Below are 14,385 nucleotides of genomic sequence, written 5' to 3' on the forward strand. Positions count from 1 at the left end.
AAAGCACTGACTTTAGTGATTGCTTAAAATTCAGATCTTCTCAATGAAAAGAAACACTTCCCTGTACTTTTGGTTTTACTTACAGCTGACTAAATGCCTAAAAGCTCTATAATGTTGTTCTTATTGTTTTGTAATGGTTATTCTCTTTCCTCCTCTTTCTCACCCTTTTTTTCCTATTGTTATGGGCTTCATGTCCCTGTAGGAGCTGTCAGCTTGTCAAGAAAGCTGTAAGAAAACCATGACACAAATTGAGAAAGGCAGTCAAAATGTTCAAAAATTCGTGACCTTGAGCAGTGTGCTAAAGCATTTTGATCAGACAAAGCTGCACAGACAGATTGCAGATACCCATGGTGCTTTCCAGGTAAGCTTGCTCCCTGCTACGGAGACCTGAGCCAGGGAAAATACAAAGAGGATATGTCGTCCTCATGTTTCATGCTTTCCCTCTTGCTAAACGCCTCTCCTACTGAAGTTTGGAAGCAATCACTTACTTCTTCTTTTGCTAATATTCATTCATGTCAAAAGAAGTTGATTACTCTCATAATAATGAAATGTATTCCTTCCAAGTGTTGTTTTTTTTTTTTTAAAAGAAACAGTACTCTTTAACAAAATGATGCTTTCAGTAACAAGAAAGCAGCATCACGTTGGCATTATTTTTTAAATCAAGAATATGGTGAAGAAGATTGGAGACTGGAAGAAACATGTGGAAACCAATAGTCGCTTGATGAAGAAATTTGAGGAGTCTCGAGCAGAGCTGGAGAAGGTGCTGCGGACCGCACAGGAGGGTCTGGAGGAAAAGGGAAACCCGGAGGACCTCCTGAAGAGACACACCGTGAGTTTGTCCCTCCTGGGGCACTTGACCTGAGGATACGGACAAGTGGTCTTGAGTGAGAAATGAAAAACAAACAAAAAACCAAAACAAAACATAACAAAAACTCTGTTCTAGTATTAAGTTTTTGAGGCAGTGGGGAAGAAGAGGTGAGTTAGGAAGGCCGAGACGTTTTAGATTATTAGACCCCAAAACATGGCAGCAGCAAATACAACAACAACAAAACAGCCTTTAAGAGCAATTGATGAGCTGCCTTATAATTGGACATTCCAAAGCCCCTGAAGTGGTAGAGAGTTACTGGATGTATAATGAGGCTCTCCTGAATTATTTAGCTGAGAAATTCTTGTGTAACTAACATGATCTCTTTAAGAGATCATTTTAGGTGGATGGCTAAGTCTTGGTGCTCATTTCATGAATCCGCCGTATCAAAGTGTGAGTACCACATCCCTTGAAGCTTGGTAGTTGATCCACAACTTGTCCTGTTGTGAAGTCATCTTCCTGTTAATCATACTAGTTTCAAACATACGGGTATTGAAAATGTTAGCAATCTCTTAAATGCTCTGTAGAGATTAGGGGCCCTCTGAGATCATGTCTTTGGAGCTCCGTTTCCTGAAACTCCGGTGGGTACTTGTATAAACCACGCTGTCATATGATTACCGCAATATATTTGTGCCGTAGCTGGCTGAAGTTCGGGTTGATGTCTCTGGCCACTCAGTTGATACCTGGTCATGCACATAGGTACACATGTGCCGTATGGGTCTGTTTGATCTGCCGTTGAAATATACACAGATTAGGTGGCTTAAGCAACAGGCATTTATTTTCTCACAGTCCTGGAGACTGTAGGTCTGAGATCAGAGTACTCGCATGGTTGGGTTTGGCGAGGACTCTTCCTGGCCTGTGGGTAGTCACCTTCTCGCTGTGCTCTCATAAGGCAGAGATACTAGGGAACAAGACCTTTGATGTCACTTGTTATAAGGGCACTGATTCCATCAGAAGGGTCCCACCCTCGGACCTCATCTAACCTGATTACCCCAACGGCTTCATCTCCAAATATCATCACATCGGTGGGCTATGGATTCAATATATAAATTTGGGCAGTTGGGGGGGGGCACAATTCTGTCCATAGCATGTGGGGTCATGTTGTACTTGTTTGAATGTAGAAATGGCTCATAATGAATCAGCAGGGCCTGAAACACATTAAATTAGGGTATGAGGAATTGTGAGGCTAAATGCTCCTTCTACTCTGCTCTTCTGACTTTACCAAAGAGGAAATGAAAACTCTATTCCTATGGAATCAAGGTTTTAGACCCCTTGGCCTTCCAGAATAATCTACCAAATTTGAAAACAGCAAAGATTTTTTTTTTTTCTAAAAAAAATGAAAAGCACTAGTTGAATTTCTGATGTGATGGCTTCTGACTCATAACTATAGATAATTATAGTTCATTCCTGGAAAAAAAAAAAAAAAGAGTAGTTGCCAGGAGGGTTTGAAGAGGGCAGCAGCTGGCTGAGGGGCTTGTGTAGAGGCTCGATTGCTTAACTGGGTAGTGTCTGATGCTGCCTTTTATTCTGCCCGACACTCTTACCCACTTCCTCCTCTCCATGCCAGGAGTTTTTCAGTCAGCTGGATCAGAGAGTGCTCAATGCTTTCCTGAAAGCTTGCGACGAGCTCACCGACATTCTCCCTGAGCAGGAGCAGCAGGGTCTGCAGGAAGCCGTTCGAAAGCTCCATAAACAGTGGAAGGTGAGTCAGGACATAATGGGACACACGCCTACGTAGGTGTCGCGTGTGACGGGAGAGAGCCCGAGAGTGTTAAGGTTCAGTTGGAAGAGAAATGTGGAAATTCATGCAAAACCACCACAGCTACTTCTCCCATTTAAAAAAAACTGAACTTGAATAAAACAATGAGAAAACGTGATAGGATTTTGTTTTTCTTATTTGTTAATAGCATTGATTTTCTCATATTACTCAGTAGTGCTCTCTTTTCCTGAGTATTTTTGGGGATAAGAATGGCAAGGGCATTTTACTTACTCGGTAACATTTGGTAAACTCTTCTCATCTAAGTAACTAAGGTACACTAACATTTTATATACTAAGTATGTACTATACTAAGGTATACTAACATTTTGTTGTTTTTAAGGATTTTACCATCTGGTTTAGATTATTATGATCTAAAAAATATAAATATGAACATTTATTGTTTAAGGGCTCAGTGACAAACACAAAAGCACAATCAATTTCTCCAAAGAGCTTAGAGTTAATGATCTCCATTAGGAGTTAATTATCTCCAGCAGGAGATAATTAGTTGCAGATAATGAAAGTATAATATATAATAAGTCCCCCCAAAATATAGGTAATACTTATGAAAGCTTTGGAAGAGAGAAGTGGCCCCACTTGGAGAGTAGAAAGGAATGAATCACGTAACTAGTTGTGAGCTAGGATTTTATTTATTTATTTATTATTATTTTTTTTTATTACGGCCAGTTAGCCACTGTATAGTACATAATTAGTCCTTGTTGTAGTGTTCAGTGATTCATTAGTTAAGTATAACACCCAGTGCTCATCCTAGCACGTGCCCTCCTCAGTATCCATCACCCTGTTACCCCCTCCCCACACCCTTCTTCCAGATTGTTTCTTGGGTTCTATAGTTTCTCATGGTTCATCTCCCTCTTTGATTTCTCTTTGGATTTCCCTCCCTTCCCCTGTGGTCCTCTGTGCTATTGCTTATGTTTCATATATGAGTGAAACCATATGATAATTGTCTTTCTCTGTTTAACTTACTTCACTTAACATAATCCCCTCTAGTTCCATCCATGTTGATGCAAACAATGGGTATTCATTGTTTCTGATGGCTGAATAATATTCTCTTGTGTATATGAACCATATCTTCTTTATCCACTCATCCGTTGAAGGGCATCTTGGGTCCTTCCACAGTTTGGCTACTGTGGACAGTGTTGCTGTAAACATTGGGGTACATGTGCGAGTAGGGGACGTAGGGATTCACTTGACTAGTCTAACTTGAGTGCCCCACATTGGGCTTGTCACCAGGAAGCCGACTCTAGAAGCTGCATGCCAGGGGAGAACTGCAGTGTAATGGAGACCCACCCAAGGCTGTTGTCTTCTAGCCAGGCTGGAGGAAGCCTGCCCTAGCAGCAGATTAATGAGTGCTATCACAAGGGAATAGCAAGTGACGAACTTCCTGTGCATTACGTGAAGTGCTCACAGGGTCTGGAAGATAGGCAGCTAAAATATTCTCCATCAGTTCTTGATGTTGTTGGTTTTTTTTTTTCACTCAGTAACATAGGCTAAAAAATCAACTCCAAGCACAGAAAAAACACAGTTAAGGACATATTTTGTTTACTTGCTAAATTTGAAAATTAAAAAAAGATTCTTAAAGAAACCCAAGCTTTTTGAGATGTCTTTAAAGCCTAACATATCATAAATATATTATGGAATAGAGATTCTAATGGAAAGCTATATGTATTTAATATATACATGTTACATTACATATACACACAAACATTAAGCTCTGTGGGACATAATCTGTTCTACTCTTTCCAGAGCCCCCGATCATTCTCATCAGTTATCTTGGTATTTTATTTTAAAAGTAGCCTTTTAAATGCCATAGGATACAAGCTGGATAAAATTAATTAATTGTAGGACTGAAGATAAGGATGTAGTTTATGCTTATATCAAAAAGGACATAAAACATTTCATGTTTGATGAGGCTGGCTTGTTTTCTCAAGGAATGCTCTAAGGAAGAAGGACAAGGCAGGTGGTCAAAAGTGTGGCCTGTTTGATCCTGGCTTCTTTACTAGTAAAGTTTTATCTTTGCCCTTTGTGTAGTGAGTATACATACGTTCTTCCTACCACACAAGGTCGTTGACAAAATTAAAAAGGACATATGCCAGGGAGAGGGTATGTGGAATCAGTGCATGGTTTACATATAGATTGAAATCTAGCTTTTCCACTTACCCCTGAGCCTCAATGGTCTAACGTATAAAGTAGAAATAGTAATACTGTGTGGGGCTATGGTAAAAATTAAAAAGAGTAATTACTGTAAAAAATCCGACCGTGCAGGTTGAGAGAATTCATTGCGGTCCCAGTCTTTGGAAAAGTACAAATCACAGCAGCCAGGTGCAGTTGATAGTGATTAAATCACATTGGCCCCAAAGGGAATATTTTTGGAATTTTGTCTCTCCAATTGAAAATGTGTATGATTGGAATGGCATCATATTTTTTGAATCTTCCTATGGAATGCAGGATCTTCAAGGAGAAGCCCCATATCATTTGCTTCATCTGAAGATTGGTGTGGAGAAGAATAGGTTCTTAGCTTCTGTAGAAGAGTGCAGAACTGAGCTGGATCGGGAGACCAAGCTGGTGGCCCAGGAAGGCAGTGAAAAGATCATTAAAGAACACAGGGTACGTCTGACACACCCCAAGTGCAGGCATGCAAAGTCACATTGTTACTTAAAAGATTTATCCCTGATACTTTGGTTGGGGTCTGAAAACACGAAATAGCTTAATTACTGTATACTAGTAGACTAAAGGGGAATTGTCTATGAAAGTATGGAAGTATTGTGTGGATTCTCACAGGCAGTTTATCAACGGTTTTTGCTCATTAGATTTTCTTCAGTGACAAAGGTCCTCATCATCTTTGTGAGAAAAGGCTACAGCTTATTGAAGAACTGTGTCTGAAACTCCCAGTCCGGGACCCGGTAAGGAACACACCGGAAACCTGTCATGCCACTCTGAGAGAGCTCAGAGCTGCCATCGATGCCACCTACATGAAGCTCGTGGAAGACCCAGACAAGTGGAAGGACTACACTAGCAGGTAGTTGGGGAACAGAGATGGACATGGTCTGTCCTAATACTTGTGAATTCAGACATCACCGCACAACAAGAAGTGACATGTGTTTCCTCTAAAGCAATAAAGAAAATCAGATTGTGTGACCTTGCCCGTGCTCTTATATAAAAATGCTTCATTTAATAAAAAAAAGAATGGGTTTCAGTCAGAAACAGGGTCAAACCCTTTATTTCGGGCGCCTGGGTGGCTCCGTGGGTTAAACCTCTGCCTTCGGCTTAGGTCATTGATCTCACGGTCCTGGGATCGAGCCTCACATGGGGCTCTCTGCTCAGTAGGGAGCCTGCTCCTCCTCTCTCTCTCTGCCTGCCTCTCTGCCTACTTGTGATCTCTCTCTGTGTGTCAAATAAATAAATAAAATCTTAAAAAAAAAAAAAAAAAAAACAGGAAAAAACCCTTTATTTCCAAGGGGCCCCGATGTTATCTCTCTGAAGCATGTTTGGCAGTTCCTTCCTCCCGGATATCCTCATATCCCCAGATGGCAACTTCTGCCTCTGGGTTCTGTCTCAGTCTGGGGGAGATCAATGAGGCCAGACCTCAGGTGGTGCCTTCCACACTCCCAGGTGCTCAGACCCCGGGAACACACCTTTTTCCTTAGCTGAACTCCATCTGCTTTGCTTTCTCTTTTCTCCAAGTAACCGCTCAGGAGAGCCACCCCTGCCCTGAGCTTCATGCCAAAGGGGCAGTTTCCAGAAAATGTGTTCATTGACTTGCTAATCAGTTGATTGTTAAATTTCCATGAATAAATTCCAAATAGAAAATGTATTTTATCCACTGAGATATTGTCTCCCTTTAATTAGAGAACACTTTTGATATTTCAGAATTTCCGAGTTCTCATCTTGGATATCTGCAAAGGAGACACAGTTGAAAGCGTTTAAGAGTAAACCCTTCGATACGGCCAACCACGGAGAGGTTAAACGTGCTGTAGAGGTTAGTTCTGGGCCATATTTTTCATAATAAAAAAATTAATGGTAGACAGTCTAACTGATGTATTGTTTTCTATCTGTAAAAAAATTAAATTGCCGAATAAACAATCCTAGGAATCCTCATGTTACTGTGGAGAAGAACAGGGGACTTCCCCATTGAATCATTCTTAGCTTTGAGATTTAGTCCTGCTTAGTCCTACCTCTCATATGTGTTTAGCTAATGGAAAATCCTGAGAAGAAAATCGCATGCATGGACGTATAACACAGCAGAGATTTAAGAATTGTTATGGAAAACAAGAACACTGGAGGTTTTTATACATTTTCAGCCACAGATCACAGAATTGGGCGAAGTTTCTAAGTTTCATTTCTATGTCACAGTTAGTCTGGATTGATCAGCTCTTTGAGCATGGGCACAGCCACATAAACCGAGTCAGGTGACAGAACCCCAAGCCCGAACCCAGTTCACGTTCTTTGAATGACATACAGCAACCCTCTCATCCTTAGTGTGGCTCTGCTCTGTTTTGTAGACACACACCATGGTGAAAATCCTTATCTTTCAGCATTTTGAACTCTTGTAAGTCACATAGCTGCTGTTAATGAGGACATATTTCCTTTCTATTCCTATCCTCTGAGTTTCATGTTTTTCTCTTAAATTTATAATACCATTAAATACTAGAGATGCTCAGTAATATCATGTTATACCTATAGAAGGATACTATTATTGGCTATTGGTTGCTGTTATATTAAAAAATATATATAGGCACAGCTTCAAATGAAGAGACCACTTGGTTCTGGAAGCGGTCATTTTCTGTGGGTGTGAATTTACCCTGTATGGTCTTCTGTAGCAACTTGCAAGGTTTCCTCATGCTTCCCAGAGCTGTGTAGGAGGAAGATGTTGTCCCAGTCAGCATTCCCACGGTTCCCAGACCTCACAAGGGCTGAGGCCCCAGAATCTTTCCAGCATTGTCCTGGTCAATATGCCTTCCCTTCCCAGATTGGAGCTGTGCTCCTTTTTGCACATCGTACTAAGTGGGTTATGGACTTCCAAGCTAACAAAAGCAAGGCATAAAATATAAGTTCATGAAGTTAAGATCAATTTTTAGGGCATCCATAATAGTATTCAACAACTAAACTCTTCGAATAAAAAGGAATCTGCTCTCTAAAAAAGGGATTCTTTCAACCTTTTTTTTTTTTTTTTCTAAAAATACAATGTTCCTACCAACTAACAGAAAATAGTATGTGTTATAGTTCCCAATTTTGGTATCTCATTTTCTTCTACGGTACTTTTAGAGGCATCGTTATTTGTGCTCAAGGGAATATCTGTAAATATCTAACCATCTAATTATGAACTAACCATCTAGTTAACTTTTCGATACAGAGTATTGATTTTACATATTAGGTATTGGCATTGGGGAAATTTTTTTTTTCTAGCACTTGTGAACTTTTGTTAAAGATGTGAACAAAAAGCAAAATAAGCAGGCATTACTGGTGAGTGAAGGGCTCTCTTGCCTCCACTGTATCAACTTTTCTCAGTCTGTGTCCATTCTGGATTCACAGTGTATTCTCTTCATTCCAGGAGATCAGGAATGGCGTTACCACAAAGGGCGAGACTCTCAACTGGCTGAAATCCAGGCTTAAAATTTTAATTGAAGTTTCTTCTGAGAATGAAGCCCAAAAGCAAGGAGACGAGCTGGCAAAATTATCTGGTTCTTTCAAGGCTCTCGCAGCTTTGTTGTCAGAGGTAGATCATTTGCTCACGCTCTAACTAGATAGTTTTGGGTGAGGAATCTGGAGGGTTCTTTGCTTTGGGTTGGGATTACACTGTAATTATATGAAGGAAGTATAGTTCAAACACAGCAGTTAAGATACTTATTCATATGAAGATTGGTGGGGAAGATATTTGAACTATGGTGTGTGCCATTATCAGATATATTAGTTCAGAGTAACAACCTGTATTTAAAGTATGAAACTTACCAGATCTACACTTTTTACTGTTACTAAAAGCATTGTTTCATGGTCAGTTGAAGGTGTACTTTGGAGGTTAAGAACCTAGGCTTAGGAGTCAGATGAAACCAGAGTTACAGTTTAACTCTGATAATAATAAAGTAAATAACTCTGATATAAAAATAAAATACAGTTTAACTCTGGTAATAATATAATATTCAATGTTCACAGACCAGTAAAATCTATTTTATGCAAGACTTACCCATTTTAAACTTCTTGATATATATTTCAGTGTTTATATTCCTATATGAATTAAAATGGACAAACCTCTTTACTTCATTTCTAGTAGACCCCTTCTACCCTTGGCGAGAAAATTTTTACCGACCAGGTTGTCATGCATGTCTAATGAGTCTGTGCATGGGAAGATAACTAAGAATGGAAAGTTGAAGAGACAGCTACCATTATTTCTTGAAGTCATTTATGAACTTGCATGGAAAAATGATCATCTAGGTGACTTAAAGTTCCCTGATTCTGAAGATTTGGAATTCTCTGGAGAATTCCCTAATCTAACAATTTGGTCAATTAACCTTTTATATTTTGAATGCATGTAGATCTGCTTACGACCCTAGCAGTGAATTTACATAAGCCGAAAATACTCTAAAGTGCACATGATTTTAGTTTTATTTGTGAATTTTGATATGATATATCATTTTTTCTGAACAGTTCTTGACAAAATGAAAATAGTGGTAGGATTAATCAAAGTTGGGGATGTGAGTTATCTCAGGCCTTCCATGTCCGTCTTTCACAGCACTAGTCCAGGAAGCGTAGCCACTACCATACTTTAAGTAAAATTCTGACATTATTCTTCTCTACTCTTTCTTTGATCAAGAAGGTAAGGAGAAAAGTAAGGATTGCAGCTTTAAAAAGTAAATACGTGGGGCGCTTGGGTGGCTCAGTGGGTTAAAGCCTCTGCCTTGGCTCAGGTCATGATCCCAGGGTCCTGGGATGGAGCTCCGCATCGGGCTCTCTGCTCCAGCGGGGAGCCTGCTTCCTCCTCTCTCTGCCTGCCTCTCTGCCTACTTGTGATCTTTGTCAAATAAATAAATAAAATCTTAAAAAAAAAAAAAAGTAAATATGCATGCAGGTGAGCTTTGATCCAAGACTTAACAAATAGTTTTAGTCACATTGATAGATGAGTTTATATTTTGTTGCACCCCCCCCACACACATAAAGCACTTTGTCAGCCTTTAAAATTAGAAATTACTAGTCTCCCTAACACTTTACCAAGGCTGTTTATTTACTTTATCTTCCAAGTACTCTCATGACACTGCCCCTGGGACTTGTAGCAAAAATCTGCCCCTAACAAGTACAGACATTAATTCTTAGCATACCTAGCTACCTTTTTTTTGTTTTGTTTTATAGTTTTTTAAAGTTTTTATTTGAATTTGAGTTAGTCAACATACAGTGTAATGTTAGTTTCAGGAGTATAATATAGTGACTCAGTAACATCGCAGGATACAAAATCGAGGTAGAGAAATCTAATACATTTACATAAAACAATAAGGAAGCAGCAGAAAGAAAAATCAAGGAACTTATACATTTACAGTTGCACCAGTAACCTAAGATATCCAAGAATATTATTTTTGTATGTCTCTTTATAAGGAACATAAGATTTTTGTTTCCAATAAATCCACTCTATTTTTTTTCTTATTTCTTTTTTCTTTTTTCTTTTTTAGAGAGAGAGCACACAATCACAGGGGAGAGGCAGAAGGAGAGGGAGGGTCTCAAGCAGACTTAACGCTGAGCTTAGAACCTCACCACCGTGAGCTCAGAACCTGAACCCTAGCTACCTTAAAGGTCATAGTTTATATTCATACCCTCGTATGCTACTCAATCATTAGTAAAACCAAAGAAAGAGGAAGGGAAACATTCATTTTGTTCATGTAGGGAATTTATATTAAAGGATGAATTTGACATTTTCAGTCCATACTTTGATTATAATCCATTTACTATTTAAATGAGTGTTGAACACCAAGTGTTTGCCGTTGTCCATTCTAAGAAAAGGCCGTGGTTAGACGGGCTTTATGTAAGGAGGAGTCACTTCTTTCAACGAAAGCTGTGATTTACTGAGATGTGGAGTCTGTGGTTTTCATCGTGTCCCCTTGCTGTTAGTTTGGAGCATAGCACACTCCCGTCGCCGGGGACAAACTCAGAGGAGAAGAAGATCAAAGAAAAAGATGGGATCAGAGTAGGAGAAACGGAAAGGCTTCCGTGGAACGCAAACGACGAGCCGTGTGAAAATGACGATCTTAATGAAAAGGGAAAGCGATAGACTTTGAATACAAAAGAGGCTGGTGACCCTGAAATAGTGGAAGCAGAAATGAGACAGAAAATTCAGGGAAAAGAATTTACTAAAGAACCACAGAATTAGCCATTGTATCGTGTTTTATGTAAAAATATTGGAAGTGCATTTTCAACAGATACTTTTCATTCTTTTCATTTTTCCCCTCCACAGTTTTTCTCCTTACTTAACCAGGAGGGACTCAGCTTTATTATACTTTATTTTTTAAATTTATGATTAGATTTTAGTTGTGGGACTGTCATGAAAGGGATCCAGGAAATAAGGTATACAGCATAGCGACTTCTATCACCCTGCTTTGACTGTCAGGTTGAGTGGACACAGAGCGCTGTATCCCTCGAGGCATGCAATCCCCATAAATGGCTATGCAGTTAATATAACTAAATAAAGCTCAAAAATATAAAAAAAAATAAAAGAGATCGTGTATATATTTCAGAGTTACTGAGATGGATTTTACACATATTCTTAGAATATTTAAGATTCCATGAGCATCATATGAGTTGTAATTTTTTCATGAAAATCCAGGTTGAAAAGATGTTAAGCAACTTTGGGGACTGTGTCCAGTACAAAGAAATAGTGCAAAGTTCCCTTGAAGACTTAATTTCTGGCTCTAAAGAAGTCCAGGAGCAGGCGGAGAAGATCCTGGACACGGAAAACCTGTTTGAAGCACAGCAGTTACTTCTCCATCACCAGGTAGGAGGCCCGTTCCCCGGGGCACTCATGCAAAGCTCATTAGCCACTGGCAGAGCCAGAGCGGTGACGAGAACTGTATGTCCAAGAGTAAGGACAAAGGGAAGGGGGGTAACAGGGGGGAGTCCATGCGAATGGTTAAAAAGAATCTTGGCACCTCTGTTCTCTGTTAAATATTAGGTATTTCAGAAGAGCCTGCAAGGTAAATTCCCGGCCTGAGTGATTTGATGACATCAAAAAGTTGAAAGAATAATTTAGCTATGAAAACCTTCATAAAACTTGCTCAGTTGTCCTTTTCATAACAGAGAAGGAAAGCGTAGAGATAAAATGATCCATATTTGAGATCACTCTTCTTTGCCGTTATGTTAACAGCCTGCCCTTCAGTTTACAACTTTGAATACGTCTCAGTTGGGAGAAGGATAACTTATATGAAGTATGAAACCTTTCAGGATAATACGCTTTTATGAAGGATTAGAACTGAGAGTAAAGAAATTCTGGTACATGTATTGATAATAAACAATTTTAACAAACTTACTTGCCAAACTCAATGTAAGTAGAAGTATGACTCAAGTATTTTAATGGCAAAACCTTAGCTAACGTAATGTATAGAAAAATGCTAGCTAATTTTGTATATAATAATATATTAAATGGCAGTGGCATTAAAAGTGTGTATAAAACAACAGCCTCTAGGCATTACAGATTTATTTAATAATTATAAAAAGGCTGAGTACAAAAAAATTAATGCTTGGCATTACATTGTTCTCAGTCATTTTAAAAGTTGTGTTAGGGTTCAATTTAAGTCAGAGAAATATGTAATTACAGATATTTACATGAATGTTTTAAAACTCTTACATTTCTTGGAACCGTGCTTGGTTTTATGTAGGCTTACTTCATGTAAATTCATATGTATACACCTGAGATCTACCATTGTTTGTACATTATACCTCAATAAAAAGTTTATTTTAAAAGATAACTTTCCCCATGTGTCTCAGCAGGTTTATCAGTCTGACTATACCCAGGAATTAAATTCTCTTAGTATCAGCATTTTTACAGCACAGATGATTTAAAAAAAAATTAGAGTTAGGAATTCATGTTTTTAGGCAGAAATAGTTCTTTAAGGAGAATCATGTCAAATGATTCAAAAAATGATTCAAAAATGCTTTTGTCAGATTCCTTCTGGAATATTCCATAAAATGCTAAGTGCCTAAATTTGCACACAGTTAAAACATCAATATCAAATTATGTTGTTTACCATTAAAAACATAAAATATTCTTAAATAATGCCCATTTTTACTAACAGAGTCCCCATTGCCATTTTAACTGTTCACATTTAACTTTTTTTGTTTTTAAGATTTTATTTATTTATTTATTTATTTGAGAGAGAAAGAGAGCATAAGCAGAGGTGGGGGGAAAGGGAGAGTAAGAGGGACAAGCAGACTCCACTGAGCCTGGAGCCTGAAGGGTGGCTTGATCCCAAGACCCTGAGATCATGACCTGAGCTGAAGGTGGACATTTAACTGACTGAGCCACCCAGGCGCCCCTGTTCACATTAACCGTTAAAAGGCAGTTGGGGGGGGGTGGTACCTGGGTGGCTCAGTGGGTTGAACCTCTGCCTTTGGTTCAGGTCATGATCCCAGGGTCCTGGGATCGAGCCTCGCTTCGGGCTCTCTGCTCAGTGGGGAACCTGCTTCCTCCTCTCTCTCTGCCTGCCTCTCTGCCTACTTGTGATCTCTGTCTGTCGAATAAATAAATAAAATCTTAAAAAAAAAAAAAAAGACAGTTGGGGCCCACGCTGCCGCGAAGTTGTACGTCTCTGTACCCCTATTAGACTGTAGGTGTTTCTATCCTGCGTAGTCGCTCACAGAGGATCTTTCATGCACCTGTTCTCCAGCAAAAGACAAAGAGGATTTCTGCCAAGAAGCGAGACGTGCAGCAGCAGATAGCGCAGGCTCAGCAGGGAGAAGGCGGGCTGCCCGGCCAGGCCCGGGAGGAGCTGCGGAAGCTGGAGAGCACCCTGGACCACGTGGAGCACAGCAGGGAGAAGCAGGAGCGCCGCATTCAGGTGGGAGACCGGACGTCTAGGGCCCTGTTCACGCCCAGGTCACAGCTGGCGCCTCCTCATGGAGCGGGCGTTGGTTCCCGCCTCTGACGCTCCGGCACTGTGCTAAGTATTGACACGAGTTCTCTCTTTTAATCATCTCGTCCAGCTTAGCAGAGAGGTGCTGTAATTAGCACATTTGCCAGAGTGGAAGCTGAAACAGAAACAGTTTGAGGACTTCACCCAAAGTCACAGAGCAGCGATCAGTGATAAAGCCAGAATGTTAACGCTCACTTGTCTGAGTCCGGGAATTAACCGTTTCACTCTGCTGGGCGGTCCAAACAGTCACATGTTTATTTACTTTTTTTTTTTAAAGATTTTATTTATTTATTTGACAGAGATCACAAGTAGGCAGAGATGCAGGCAGAGAGAGAGGAGGAAGCAGGCTCTACTGAGCAGAGAGCCCGATGCGGGGCTCGATCTCAGGACTCTGGGATCATGACCCGAGCTGAAGACAGGGGCTTTAACCCACTGAGCCACCCAGGCGCCCCCACATGTTTACGTTTTATTGTGATCTTGACACTCTTAAAAAGTTTTCAGTTCTTGCCACCTATCTACCCCCCACTCTCCTCCTTTCTCTTTCTCCCTTTTCTTTTTTCTTTTTTCTTTTTTTTTTTTGAAAGAGACTGGGAGGCTCTATTTTCCTTTATCCCTTATCCACATTTTAAGTAATATCCTTA

General features: G+C 39.9%; 1 protein-coding gene across 17 annotated transcripts in view; it reads left to right on the forward strand.

Moving 5' to 3' along the window:
- The window catches only part of SYNE1 (spectrin repeat containing nuclear envelope protein 1), a 479,099-nt gene that overhangs the window by 173,239 nt on the left and 291,475 nt on the right, over positions 1 to 14,385 (forward strand). For all 17 annotated transcript variants that reach the window (XM_044243752.1, XM_044243801.1, XM_044243842.1 and 14 more), the window contains 9 exons: positions 203 to 361; positions 665 to 829; positions 2,433 to 2,567; positions 5,088 to 5,246; positions 5,450 to 5,658; positions 6,510 to 6,618; positions 8,191 to 8,355; positions 11,443 to 11,610; positions 13,499 to 13,669. In XM_044243752.1, the coding sequence (XP_044099687.1) occupies positions 203 to 361; positions 665 to 829; positions 2,433 to 2,567; positions 5,088 to 5,246; positions 5,450 to 5,658; positions 6,510 to 6,618; positions 8,191 to 8,355; positions 11,443 to 11,610; positions 13,499 to 13,669 (1,440 nt within the window). The remainder of the gene's footprint in view (positions 1 to 202; positions 362 to 664; positions 830 to 2,432; positions 2,568 to 5,087; positions 5,247 to 5,449; positions 5,659 to 6,509; positions 6,619 to 8,190; positions 8,356 to 11,442; positions 11,611 to 13,498; positions 13,670 to 14,385) is intronic.

Source organism: Neovison vison, chromosome 1 (assembly GCF_020171115.1).
Source record: "Neovison vison isolate M4711 chromosome 1, ASM_NN_V1, whole genome shotgun sequence".
Classification (NCBI taxonomy): domain Eukaryota; kingdom Metazoa; phylum Chordata; class Mammalia; order Carnivora; family Mustelidae; genus Neogale; species Neogale vison.